The sequence below is a fragment of the Myotis myotis genome, unplaced genomic scaffold (genome assembly GCF_014108235.1).
Source record: "Myotis myotis isolate mMyoMyo1 unplaced genomic scaffold, mMyoMyo1.p scaffold_m19_p_17, whole genome shotgun sequence".
NCBI lineage: Eukaryota > Metazoa > Chordata > Mammalia > Chiroptera > Vespertilionidae > Myotis > Myotis myotis.
Window position 1 is genome coordinate 24447250 of NW_023416321.1, and position 13680 is coordinate 24460929.

General features: G+C 45.8%; 2 protein-coding genes and 1 pseudogene across 2 annotated transcripts; 1 reads left to right on the forward strand and 2 right to left on the reverse strand.

The window, feature by feature from the left end:
- Window positions 1–1590: 1590 nt before the first annotated feature.
- LOC118672420 (olfactory receptor 4D2) lies at window positions 1591–5374 on the reverse strand. The gene has a single exon (XM_036342076.1). The coding sequence runs from the start codon at window positions 2484–2486 to the stop codon at window positions 1791–1793; it is 696 nt and encodes a 231-aa protein (XP_036197969.1). The 5' UTR covers window positions 2487–5374; the 3' UTR covers window positions 1591–1790.
- Window positions 5375–9169: 3795 nt separating this feature from the next.
- LOC118672419 (olfactory receptor 4D1) lies at window positions 9170–10207 on the reverse strand. The gene has a single exon (XM_036342075.1). It carries the CDS (start codon window positions 10128–10130, stop codon window positions 9195–9197), a length of 936 nt encoding a protein of 311 aa, XP_036197968.1. The 5' UTR covers window positions 10131–10207; the 3' UTR covers window positions 9170–9194.
- A 1651-nt stretch (window positions 10208–11858) lies between these two features.
- On the forward strand, window positions 11859–12408 carry LOC118672421 (annotated as a pseudogene).
- The last annotated feature ends 1272 nt before the right edge of the window (window positions 12409–13680 follow it).

A 13680-nucleotide genomic window follows, 5' to 3' on the forward strand; every position in this document is an offset into this window, starting at 1 on the left:
AGGAGTGTGTGCACATGTGTGCATGTGTGTATGTACATGTTCCGGTGCTGAGGACTCTCCTGAGAGAGGCAGCTTGTTCTGTTCTATTTTGTTTGTTTGTTTTTTATTGATTTCCGAGAGGAAAGGAGGGGGGAGGGGGGAGAGAGAGAGAGAGAGAGAGAGAGAGAGAGAGAGAGAAACATGAATGACAAGAAAGAATCATTGATTGGCTGCCTCTTGCATTACCCCCACTGGAGATCGAGCCCACAACCCAGGCATGTGCTCTGACCTGGAATCAAAGCGGGGACCCTTCAGTCCACAGGCCGACACTCTATCCACTGAGCCAAACCAGCTAGGGCTGGTTGTTCTGTTTTTAGCAAGACCAGAAAAACTTACTATGGGGCCTTGGAGAGCTGGCCTAGGAGCCAGTACCACCCTGGGGACCTTGAGCAAGGGGGACCAAGGCAGAGAGGAAACTAGGCACAACAGTGAAGTGGGAGAGGGACACCAGATGGATGTCAAGACTAAACAGGCCAAAAATCACTGTAGGGAGGGAGGGAGGGAAAGGGAAGGGGGATAGAGAGAGGATATCTATCAATGTAGGAGGGAGAAGGAGATAGTCCATAAACTGTTCTAGAGCCCTTCCTAGAAGACTATATCAGGTCCCAAATGCATATTTACAAATACGAATGAATGAACAAATGAATGGACCTCCCATTCCTGTTTGCAAGATGCGTAGAGTCTGAAAATGGGGGTGGGTAGAGGAACAACAGTAAGAAGTTGAGTCTTGCATACATTCCCTGAATTTATGTGCTTTCTCTTCTCTGTCTCACCCTTGGGGAAGTTGCATAGCCCCTTGGAGTTCAGCCTCTACCCTTGCAATGCCTCCCTCACTGCACTTAGGAATTTCTGCCATATTTCCAAACCACTACTCAATTGATAAAAGGATAAATACCAGGCATAATAGCAACAATAACAATAATCCTTACATAGGTTCGATGATTTACATCATATTGAATCTTATAACAAATCTGTGAGATTATCGGAAAAGATATTGTTTTATGCCAGTTCAGTAAGAAAGAAACCATCTGCCCTAACCGGTTTGGCTCAGTGGATAGAGCGTCGGCCTGCGAACTGAAGGGTCCCAGGTTCGATTCCGGTCAAGAGCATATTCCTTGGTTGCGGGCACATCCCCAGTCGGGGGCATGCAGGAGGCAGCTGATCGATGTTTCTCTCTCATTGATGTTTCTAACTCTCTATCCCTCTCCCTTCCTCTCTGTAAAAAATCAATAAAATGTATTTTTTTTAAAAAAGAAAGAAAGAAACCATGAGTCCAAGAGAGACAAGTGGCTCAGCCAAGGTTACAAGTTTGGAAGATAGTGGAACATGGGCTTGTAATTTAGGGCTAAGTCTCCAGGCTCTGCACTTGCTCTATCACTCTGGACAAAGGCCAAAAGGGGTATTGGGAAAAGAGGTCAAAATACAGAAAATAGAACTGCTCTTATGGAGAAATGCTATCATCACAGAAGGAAACTATCCATCAAGAAGGTGGAAAGGAGGGAGTGATTTTCCAGAATGTTTCTATGGAAATATACTTTATTGTCACAGGAGTGTTCAAATCATATATCACAATCAAAAACAAAGAAATTTTCCTTTGCCTAAAAATCTGAGTAAGTTGCTTAGTTCCAGAACTCACTCACTTCTACAGTGACCTTCACAACATATCCACAAGTGATGAAGAGAACAGATACTAGCTCTCTGTCCACTCTACAAATGGAAAACAAAGCCAAAGAGAAGTGACCTACCCACTGTCAGTCCTTTTTACAAACCAGTCGCTGTCTCCCTAATCTCTTCACTGCCGCCTGCATCTCCTGGTTCCTCAGGGTGTAGATCATGGGGTTGAGCATGGGGGTCATGACCGTGTGGCTGATAGACACAGCCTTGTCCATGGAGAAGGCAGTGAAGGGCCGGGCATAGAGGTAGATGCTTGGAATGAAGACCATAGACACCACGACGATGTGGGTGGTGCAGGTGGAAGCTGCTTTCCTCCTTGCCTGCTCTGAATGGGACCTCAGCATCACCAGGATGACCAAGTAGGAGGCCAGGAGGAGAAAGAACCAGATGACATCCAGCAGCCCACTGTTGGAGATCATGAGGAGCTCTAGGAGGGAGGTGTCAGTGCAGGCAAGTCTCAGCACTTGTGGGACGTCACAGTAGAAGTTATCCAGGACATTGGGGCCACAGAAAGGCAGGGGGAGCATCAGAGCCAGCTGGACAATGGAGTGGACAAAGCCCCCTACCCAAGCAGCCACCACCAGCCCCACACAGAGCTGAGTGTTCATGATGGTGACATAATGGAGGGGCCGGGAGATGGCAACAAGGCGGTCATAGGCCATCACTGAGAGGAAGAAGACCATGGCACCACCCAGAAAGTGGAAGAAGAAGACCTGGGCCATGCAGCCCCCGTAGGAGATGGTCTTCTTCTCAGAGAGGAAGTCCACCAGCATCTTTGGGGCAGTGACTGAGGAGAAACAGAGGTCTAAGATAGCCAGATTTCAAAGCAGAAAGTACATGGGGCTGTGAAGCCGGGAGTCTGCGGTCACTGTGACCATGATGAGGAGGTTTCCCAGAACAGTGGTGGTGTAGACCAGCAGGAACACCAGGAACAGGAAAAGCTGGAGCTCCCGAGTCTGTGAGAGCCCCAGGAAGACAAATTCTGAGATCCCGGTGAGGTTCCCTGACTCCATGGGGTGTTTTCCATACACCCGAGGAAAGCGAACCACACACGGAGATACATGAAGTCACTTTCAGTGCTCAGGAGCTCAATCGATTGGTCCAGGTCCATATGATGGTCATCCTCATGTGCAGACCATGTAACCAGGTGCTGATTAAGTGACCTTATCACTGGAGAGTTTACAGTTGCTGCTGGAATAAATATTTATGAGATCGTCAAGCCAGCCAGAGACACATGCAACCTGCCTTTCGAAGATTCAGTGTAATAAATCGGTGGGAAGACACCTGGAGTCCAACAGACCTGCAGTCAAACTTCAGGGCTGCTATGTCCTCAAGATTTGACCCTCAGTAAATTACGTAACCTCTCTGAGTCTCAGTTTCCACATCTGCAAGGTGAGAATAAAAATGTTTTCTTTGTAGACTAGTCTAGGGAATTAAATAAAATACACATAAAGTTCCTCAAACAGTGCCTGGAATAATAAATGATAATCACTCTCCTCTGTATAGTCTCCTACTCCAAAGACACTCTCTTCTTCCTAACTCTAATGCATTTTTCTACCCATCATTTTTCATGCAACGTTTAACACATTATAATGTTGATGAACTTTTCATGTGTCTGTGTTTTTCCGCCATAATTCATTAAAGTTCCCAGAGACATAAATGTGGATCTTATAGTTTATTTGTGCCCAATCTTGCTGATAGATAATACTCAAAAAGCTTGTGATATTGACTGCTGGATGGGTGACTAGCTATAGGGTGAGTCCCCTGCACCTTTCTGATGTAGGTGGCCCCTTACTGAGTGAAGACCGGACATACGTGGTGTGTATATTGAGACAAGAGAGATGGGTGAGAGAGATTCTCTGGATTAAGAAACAGATGATGATGAAACTGTATGCAGGGGACTCAGAGAGCTCTTTTGAAAGGAATAAGAATTTTAAAATATGTTACTGAATACAAGGGTGGAAAACAAAGGGTGATATTAAAATAAGAGAAATAGAATAGACAAAGGAATAAAGAAGGGCGATTAAGAGGAAGTGAGGTAAAGGAATAGAGCAAGTGAAGGAAGGGAGTGGAGAGGTAATGAAGTGGAAGGGGGAGAAAACAGGACCAAAGTGGTGAAGGGGATGGAAGATGAGAGACAGAGGCTAACAAATGAGGGGTTAGGTGGCCTCCCAGTCCCTCCACCGTGTCTCAGCCTCCCATCCTCTTCCAGCTGCCTGCTGCAATCTATTGTCTATTAGAAGTCTTTTTAGTCTCATCCTTCTGCTTCCATTTGCTTCCACTCCAGCCCATTTCCTAGATAGCTGTCAAAGTGATCTTTCTAAACTCATATCTGATCTTGCTTCTCCCTCATTGTGTTCTTTTGATTGTGTGGTGCCCACAACTTAAAACGCAGACTCTTAGAAGTCCCCTACCAAGCTTTTGTAAATCAATTTAAGGTAGAAAAACATGCTTATGTTTTCTAACCTAATGTATTAGTAGGCAATTTTTGTGATCTTGTTTTATGTGACTACGTGGAGAACTTTACGGTGTATTTCCTTACCCTTTGCTCTCAGCATCCTCCCTCTAACCCACAGGGCCAATGCCTCACTCCATCCTTAAAAGCCTGGGTTTTCACATGCAACCTGAGGCATCAGTTTTCAACATCACATTCCCCTGCATTACTGTCTGAGGGTCTCTTCACATTTGAGACTTACTCCCATCAAGTCCATGTCACTTGTTTATTCTCCCCACTCTCCAGCAAGTGTTTCTAGATCCTTCTTATAGCTGATCTATTTACCGCTGGGGAAACCCTGGTCTCTCACAGTTCTTCAGCCCAGGAGAGAGAGGCCTCAGGCCTTGCATCTTCTTGAAGATCCTTTTCCTACAGCCTCAGTTTCCTACCCACGGCCCATACATCATGTGCACAATGGGAGTGACCCTAGGGGATGAGACAATATCTTCAGGGAGCAACGATTGGACTGGGCTCAGGAAGCAGGACTGGGCTGATTACCGCTGGGGCCGAAGGAGCAATGGGAGTTGTTAAAAAGTTTCTAAATGTCTCAAAAACACATACTCTTTGAGAGTTCCTCCTTGGGGGCCAAAGGTACCAAGGATAATGAACATTTAGAGATGTGTGGAATGTAGGATTCTCAGGTCAAGATCCAAAAGGTCAAGAGTCTCTTCAAAAGGAACAGACTTTCTGCGAGTTTTAGAAACCGTTTCTTAGGCCAGTGATTCTTATCCTTGAATCACCTGCAAAGCTTGTTGAAAAACAAATTAGTGTGCCCCAGCCCCAGACTTTTTCATTCAGCTGGTCAACTTCGAGGCCAAGAATTTGCATTTGTAAGAAGCTCTCAGATGCTGCGGACGCTCCTGTTCCTGGGCCCACACATTGAGAACCACTAACTTGCTCCTCAGCACAGCGGACTGTTCGCTCTCACGGAATCGTCAAGATTAACTGGTTTGAAACTTTTCTTTCTTCTCCTTCTCCTCCTTTCTTCCTCTTTTTTCCCCCCATTTTTAAACTTAATATAAAATCTTTACTTAGATAGGAAAATGTTTGTATATAACATTGGAAATTTATTACCCTGTAAACCTTGTCCTTTATTTTGCCAACCAGACCCCAATGTTGATTCACCATCCATATCCTAGTCTACTCACATCATCTATAAAATGCTAGCATTCATGCCCTGGCCAGTTAGCTCAGTTAGTTAGAGCATCATGCCGATATGCCAAGGTTGTGGGTTCAATCCCCGGTTAGGGCACATACAAGAAGTAACCAATGGATGCATAAAGAAGTGGAACAACAAATTGATGTTTCTCTCTCTCTCACCACCCCTAAAATCAATAAATATATTTTTATTTTTTAATCTTTGTTGTTCAATGTATTACAGTTGCCCCCACCCATCCCCCCCATTACCCCCCTCCATCCGGTTCCCACCCCACCGCTGGCCTTCGCCACCCTACTGTCTGTGTCCACAGGTAAAATCTGTGGTTAAGCTCTTCCTGCCCCCCTCCCCCCTTCCCTCTGAGATTCGTCTGTCTGCCCCATGCTTCCATGCCTCTGATTCTGTTTTATGCACCAGTTCATTTTGTTCATTAGATTTCTTGTTCTTTTATTTTGATTTTTAGATTTAATTGTTGATAGATGCGTACTTGTTGCCATTGTGGGAGAGCTGCTGTGGGGGAGGTGAGGCCTAGCTGTGAAGCAAGTAGGCTGGTGGTAGAGCCGGGTCTTGGACCTTTTATTGATGGTTTGGGGAACGCTGTCATCAGCTGCAGCTTGTTTGAAAGATTTTAACAAAGTCTGAAGCCTGAGCCAGGACAGGCCATTCATATGGAAAAGCTGCCGCAAACGGTTTGGGTGGGGCTGCAAATAGGAGGGGGCGGGGTCTCAGGGGATCCCCAGGGTGGAGCAAGCAGTGTGGGCCACGCTGATATGGCTGCCAGTCAGCCCTGGGACAGAGGAGGTCCCAGCACAGGAACAATGATCCTTGCGAGCACCCTCGTCTGGGAGAAAGCCACCCCTGAGTTCCCGCCGCCACCACCCCTCCCCTAACACTGGAGATCAGAAAAAGCAAGACCTTGTAAGTTTGTGCGCGGGTCCCTTAAGAGGAACACGTGGGGTTCAGCAGCCTCTGTGTCACTCAGCCAAAATCCCCTCTGGTTTTTAAGGCCCAAAGTTACGGGGACTTCTCTCCCCAGCGCTGGGGCCCTGGGCTGGGGGTCTGGTGTGGGGCTGGGACCACCTACTCCTCAGTGGCGGCCTCCGCAGAGCCGATGTCCCTCACGATTAGAAAACGGCACACGTGGGTGTCGAGCCAGCTAGTCCGTGGGCCTCCGCCCTCCTACCCACCTCAATGTGCTTCTTCTTTACTTCTCTAGTCGTAGGACTTCCATTCAGTCAGCTTTCAGGTGATTCTGAATGATGTGTTCTGTATTTTAGTTGTAATTTTGATGTGGTTTTGGGAGGCGACAAGTACAGGCCATCTTGGTTCTCCATTAAATATATTAAAAAAATATTTTTGAGTCAGGCCAATCATGTCTCTTTCTACTTCCAGGAGCTTCTACCTATATGGCAGACACCACTGCTTGCCATTCCCAACCCCGTTCTTCCTGGCTGAAAAAGCCAGACATTCACCCTTCCATTTCCCTTTGCAGACGGGCTGCCCATATGACCCAGTTCTGGCACCAAATCATAGGAGAATTCTGCTGAAGTGGTTCTAGGAAAATTTTTGTCCCCTGGTAAAAATTAAAACCCACATGGACGCCTCTTCTAATACTTCTTGCTAGATTATTTGAATATAAAGATCTGATGCCTGGAAGTTTAGCAGTCATATTGCCATCAGGAGGAGAAAAGCAAGGAATTTCAGAGCAGCCAACCCAGAGCCCTAAAATGTTTGAGCTGTTGAATTAACCAACTTTGGAATTTCCTATCTTCTAGTCTTTCTTTTAAAGTGAGATAATTTCCTCATTATTTTTGCCATTGTTTTATTGTTGTTGTTGCTATTTGCAGTCAAAAGCATCCTTATCCTGTACTAGAGGCCCGATGCATGAAATTCGTGTAAGGGACTCGGCCCTTGCAGCCCCAGCTTGGTTCAGAAAGTCATCCAGAAGGACATCCAGAAGGTCGTTCAGCTGTCCGGTCTAATTAGCATATTACACTTTTATTATTATAGATAATAAAACCCTAATATACAAATTGACTGAACGGCAGAACGACTGGTCACTATGATGTGCACTGACCACCAGGGGGCAGATGCTCAATGCAGGAGCTGCCCCCTGGTGGTCAGTGTGCTCCCACAGGGGGAGCGCTGCTCAGCCAGAAGCCAGGCTCCCAGCTGGCGAGCTCAGTGGGGGTGGCAGGAGTCTCTCCCACCTCTGCGGCAGCCTCTTCCACCTCCACAGAAGCACTAAGGACCCCTTGGGGGACCCGGACTGCAAGAAGGCACAGGCCGGGCTGAGGAACATCCCCCCCTTCAGTGCACAAATGTCGTGCACCGGGCCTCTAGTAATATATATTTAAAGTGGGATAATCATTTTCTAAAGAGTTCACACCCCCAGTACAGCAGTGTGTCACGTGGGGAGCATCTCATCTTAAGGAGGATGTTGTCATATGAGGGTGATGTCACAGAAGGATGGTGGAGTCGGGAAACTTGTCACAACAGGTACAATTGAAGGAATACAGATGCTGCATCTGGGGAAGAGACACATTGGGGAATGAGAAACGTATCATCAGTTGTTTAAAGGAACTTAATATAAAAGCAAGAAAAGCTGTTCTGAGGGACCACACAGATCAAATATGACACTAAGTCCATTTTCTCTCCCCTCATCTCCATAGGTCCACTGTGAGTAGGGAGCAATGTGTGACACGAGGACAGGAAAGTGGAGGTGAAAGAGGGTGGAGTTGCCATGATGGCTTAGCGCAGTGGTTCTCAACCTTCCTAATGCCACGACCCTTTAATACAGTTCTCATGTTGTGGTGACCCCCAATTTCATTGTTACAAATTGAACATAATTAAAGCATAGTGATTAATCACAAAAACAATATGTAATTATATATGTGTTTTCCGGTGGTCTTAGGCAACCCCTGTGAAAGGGTTGTTCGCCCCCGAAGGGGTCGCGACCCACAGGTTGAGAACCGCTGGCTTAGAGCCCCAAAGGACTTTTATTTCTTGGCTGGGATGGTTGCCGGGAGGGAAGAAAACACAAAAAGTTTCTACGTTATCTCTTAACTTTGAATCAACATTATACCTGACCAGAGACTTTTACAAAGTGAGGCATACTTCAGAGGAGATGGCGGGAGTAAATGTTAAGGTAGAGAGACAGAAATAAAAGGTAGATTCTGAAATTGACAGGGAAAGAACAAGACGCAGGAAAAATGGAACCGCCTCTCTGTGTAGGGTACTGTTCAAGGTGCTGGGAGGACTGAAAGGTGAAGAGAGCACAGCCCCTGCCCTCTAGGAGTTCTCATCCCAGTGCAGGAAGTACAAGAGAAAACCCACGAGGTGTCTCTTTGTTATGGGGCGGGGCCACAACATTAGTAACAAAGAAACAGAATTTCCGGAGGATGAGGCCCAGAAATCAGGATTTTAAAAAGATTCCCAAGTGATTCTAATGTGCAGCCAAGGTTGAGAACCACTGTTCTAGGTTTTTCCTTGTGGCTGTGGGAGACCCTGAGTTTTAAATCCCATCCATGTCTCCTATCTCTAAACTTGGAGTCAGAGGAACCCCTTGCTGCTCATTACTCAGCAAGTCATTTCTCTCTGAGTTTCCTCATTTGTAAAACTATTTGATATAAAAATAAGGTATTCATTATGAGTTTTATGAGAATGAGATATAAGTGTGGAAGTGCCCAACACAGTATCTGACACAGGAGTGGGTCCGTAGAAATATTGATTTAACCTTTGTGTCACACTCTGTAAAGACTTTTCTCCGCTTTCACTTGGGGTAACGAAAGTTCAGAGAGAAGTTTGTCATTTCAAGTCGGCCTATTTAGTTCACTCCCTGTTGTAAATCACTAGGTGTTTGCCTAACCTCTTCATGGCCGCCTGCATCTCCTGGTTCCTCAGGGTGTAGATCATGGGGTTGAGCATGGGGGTCATGACTGTGTAGCTGATGGACACAGCCTTGTCCATGGGGAAGGGAGTGAAGGGCCGGGAGTAGATGTAGATGCAGGGAATGAAGATCAGAGACACCACGATGATGTGGGTAGTGCAGGTGGAAGCTGCCTTCCGCCTTGCCTGTCCCGAGTGGGACCTCAGCATCATGAGGATGACGGTGTAAGAGATCAGAAGGAGGAGGAACCAGACGAGGACCAGCAGCCCACTGTTGGAGATCATGAGGAGCTCTAGGAGGGAGGTGTCAGTGCAGGCAAGTCTCAGCACTTGTGGGACATCACAGTAGAAGTTATCCAGGACATTGGGGCCACAGAAAGGCAGTGGGAGCATCAGAGCCAGCTGGACAATGGAGTGGACAAAGCCCCCTACCCAAGCAGCCACCACCAGCCCCACACACAATCGAGTATTCATGATGGCGGCATAGCGGAGGGGCCGGGAAATGGCTATGTAGCGATCATAAGCCATCACTGAGAGAAAGAAGACTGTTCCACCTCCCAAGAGATGGAAGAAGAAGATCTGGGCCATGCAGCCCTGGTAGGAGATAGTCTTCGTCTCGTGAAGGAAGTCCACCAGCATCTTTGGAGAAGTGACTGTGGAATAGCAGAGGTCTATGACAGCCAGATTTCGAAGCAGGAAATACATGGGCATGTGAAGCCGGGGGTCAACAGTCACTGTGACCATGATAAGGAGGTTTCCCACGACAGTGGTGACATAGACAAGTAGAAACACCAGGAACAGGAATTTCTGGAGCTCCCGGGTCTGTGAGAACCCTAAGAGGACAAACTCTGACACCCATGTGAGGTTCTGTGGTTCCATGGAATCTCCCCCACATACCCAGAGAGAAACCTGCAAAACAAAAATTGTGAAGATTCACCCGTTTTCCTGTGGAATGTCAGGATGGAGGTGATCACAGTCATTATTCTGTATTATTCCAAGAGGAAGCGTAGGGGAGCCTTCCATGGAGTTGAATACATTTTTCAAGGCTCTCACGGGCTTATCTCCCTAACCACACCCTACATTGTTTTACTGGCATAGATGGATCTTTCCCCCTTTGAACCATGCTGTCCTTGTCCATGGGTTTCATGTCTGATTCATACCTGCTGTGCCCAATATGTGCCTTGTGAACCACAGGCTCCACAAATGCAGTTGAATCAATCAATCAATGAATAAACATGCCAGCAAGTATCCGTGACCACAGATACCATCAACCTAGGTGCCAAAATCTAAAGAGTGTGAGAAGTAGAGACTAATAATTTTAAATACACAAATAGATGCTTCTTCACCACAGAGGTTTCAGGAGATTCATATGGGTCATTTTGAAGGAAGAGAGGTGAGCATGAGACAAAATTGTCATGGACAAATTCAGAGACAAATGTGAAGAAAAACAAGCAGACCTGGACTGTAGTAAATGTGGGATGATTAGTGCTTCTCAAACTTTTGTGCAGAAATATTTCTCTAGTGGCATTTGTTGTCATGGGGCCATGTGCAGGGGGAACCCAAGCAGCCCAGGACACATGCAAAATTTCCTTTAACTCTTGTTTCATATTTTTACATTTATGTGAATTTTCTATTGTATTTCAACATGAACACATAGGTTTCATGTGTGGATTTCTATGTTACAAAATCTGTAATTTAAGTATTGTGGCTTGTAAAACTTTGGTAAGTCCAAGGTGTTATATAAAATAAATACAGGAGAGGGAAGAAACACGTTCTTTTGTTCAGCAGGTGAAGGTTCTAGACAACATTCACTTGAAAAATGAACTGAGTTCTTTGGTGTTGAAACCCATTCCCTTGGGCTACACTTTTCCAAAATTTAATTGTTCAGGAAAATTTGCCAAGTCCCCCACCCCAGGAAGATCGTAATCCTAGCACACTCTCCCTTCCCTGACTTCCGCCTGATTATATGGCAGGGACAGCAGAATTCCACTGATGCTCTTTTTACAAGGGAATTGAAAAAAATGTATGCCAAAAAAAAAGTCCTATCAACTTATTATACAAATAAAAAACAGAATGATCTCTAACATTATCTGCGAGGTATTACAGTACTCAAAATATCACCACATTTGTCTCATCCAAAACTCACATTTATCCTAAATATTTGTGTAAAGATGATGCTTCAGGGAGAGGCACTCTGTTTATTCTGTGGCTCACTGACTCCCAGCATAGGACCATTTGAAAAGTGTCTCCGTGGGCAACTGAGAACCCCTGGAAGACTTTTGAAGGAAAATGACCTGATGGTGCAGGGTTATAGTGGGCGTGTCCCAGCTCACTAGGGCAGGAAGCCCTGAGGCAGGCAAGAGTGGAGCGGACACTTCTGGGCCTTTGTCACAGCAACCCCCGCAGAGGGAACATGTTTTTGTCTCTGGCTTTGTGTCCTTGTGGCGGTGAGACTGGGTGGGCAGCAGCCTAAATGGCGTGGTTTGGTCTCTCTGAGAAAGCCCCTGGCCCCTAACCCTTCATCCCCAACCCAATTCTCCCACCTGGTCATTGATTCCTACAATGCCAAAGCACAGCTTTAGTATCTCTATTTTCATCTCTGTCCGTATTAAGATTCCAACTACCATACCCTTTTATACACCTGTATCAGTCAGAGAGGCACTGTGAGGGCATCAATATATCTGACAATTTCCACAGAAACAAGTTGAAGTATCTGGCTTTCCCCGGCAAGCAGATGGTCATCACCCCATCCTACGGCCCCTACCACTTCCGAGCCCCCAGCTACATGTTTAGGCAGACTGTGCACGGCACGCTGCTGCACAAGAACAAGTGAGGCCTGGCTTCCCTGGACCGCTGCAAGGTGTTCAGTGGAATCCTGCCGCCCTATGACAAGAAAAAGCAAATGGTGGTTCCTGCCACCCTCCAAGCTGTGTGTCTGAAGCCTATATGGAAGTTTGCCTACCTAGGGCGCGGGCTCCTGGAGTTGGCTGGAACTGTCAGGCAGTCACAGCCACTCTGGAGAAGAGGAAGGAGAAGGCCAAGAGTTATTACTGGGAGAAAAAACAGCTCATGCATCTACGAAACAAGCCCAAAATAACGTAGAGGGGGGAAAAGGACAAATATAAAGGTCCTCAACACCCATGGACTTCTGGTCTGAACCCAATAACATTGATTATTCTTCAAAAAAAAAATTTCCCCCATGGTGCTTCATTGTCTACTGGAAAGACTTCATACTTGGATGGGTTTTCATGGGCTTCCTCACAACCTGGCTCCTACCTTTCTTTGCAGAGCCATCTGCCACTCAGCAGCAGCAGAAGTAATAAAATCCTCATTGTTAGTGGTAGTAATTATGGCCATTGCAGTAGTAAACATTTATTGAGTGTTTCTTATATGCTAGTCCCTATGCTAAGCATTTTGTAAGCGTTGTCTTGTTTGATTGTCATGCATTATTCTCATGCTTATAAAATGTAAATATATTTTTAGTTTTTATATTTAGTTAATTCACGTTGAGTTCATTTTTACATATGGAATGAAGTAAGGATCCAACTCTATTGTTTTGCATGTGGTTATCCAGTTGTCCTCACCATTTTTTTTTGAAGAGAGCCATTTTTTCTCCATTGGATGGCCTTGGTACTGTTGTAAATAAAATTTCAAGAAATTCTCAAAGTTTACAAGAACTAAATCCCTGATAATTAAGTACTATTAATTATCCCCACTTTGCAGATAAGTAAACTGAGGCTTAAAGAGGTGGCCCCAGGTCAAACAGAGAATGATTAGTCCCAGAATTGTATTCTTAACTATAATTCCCTTTTTTACTTGTTCCCCCTCTAAGAATCCTTGAGCTCCTCGGTTCCGCAGGTCTCAGTGCCTTTTGTCAAGCCAGTGACCAACCTGATCGCCGTCCCATCCTGTTCCCTTATCTGAATTCTACCCCTCCTTCAAGGCCCAAAGAATTAGCTCTCCCATGCACTGCCATGTATCGGTGTTTTTCCATAAGGAAGGCTCTGTCACTTCACACGTGTTTGCAATTCAGTGTAAATCTGATATGTTTGGTGCTACACGGTTCCTGGTGCACACATAACCTTTCTCATGGGTGTTATCCAAAAGAATGCTTGATATGTTTACAGTGGATGGAGCAACAGGATGGGCCAGACCGCTGAGAGAGGTGGAGGAGAGAGAGTAGCCACTGCATGAAAAGGTTCAGTTTAAGGGACCTTGAAGGTCACCCAAGGATCCGAATTCCCAGCATCACCAGATTTACGAACCCAGAAGCATTGTCTGAGCATGGCCAGCATTCTCTCTACACACTCATAATATTCTTTGGACATGATTCTTCAACCGACCTACACAGAGATTAAATTTAGAGGGCGTCTAGATGGGGAAGAAAACAAAGAGACCTAAAAAGGGGGCCTGATATGTATGGGGTAAA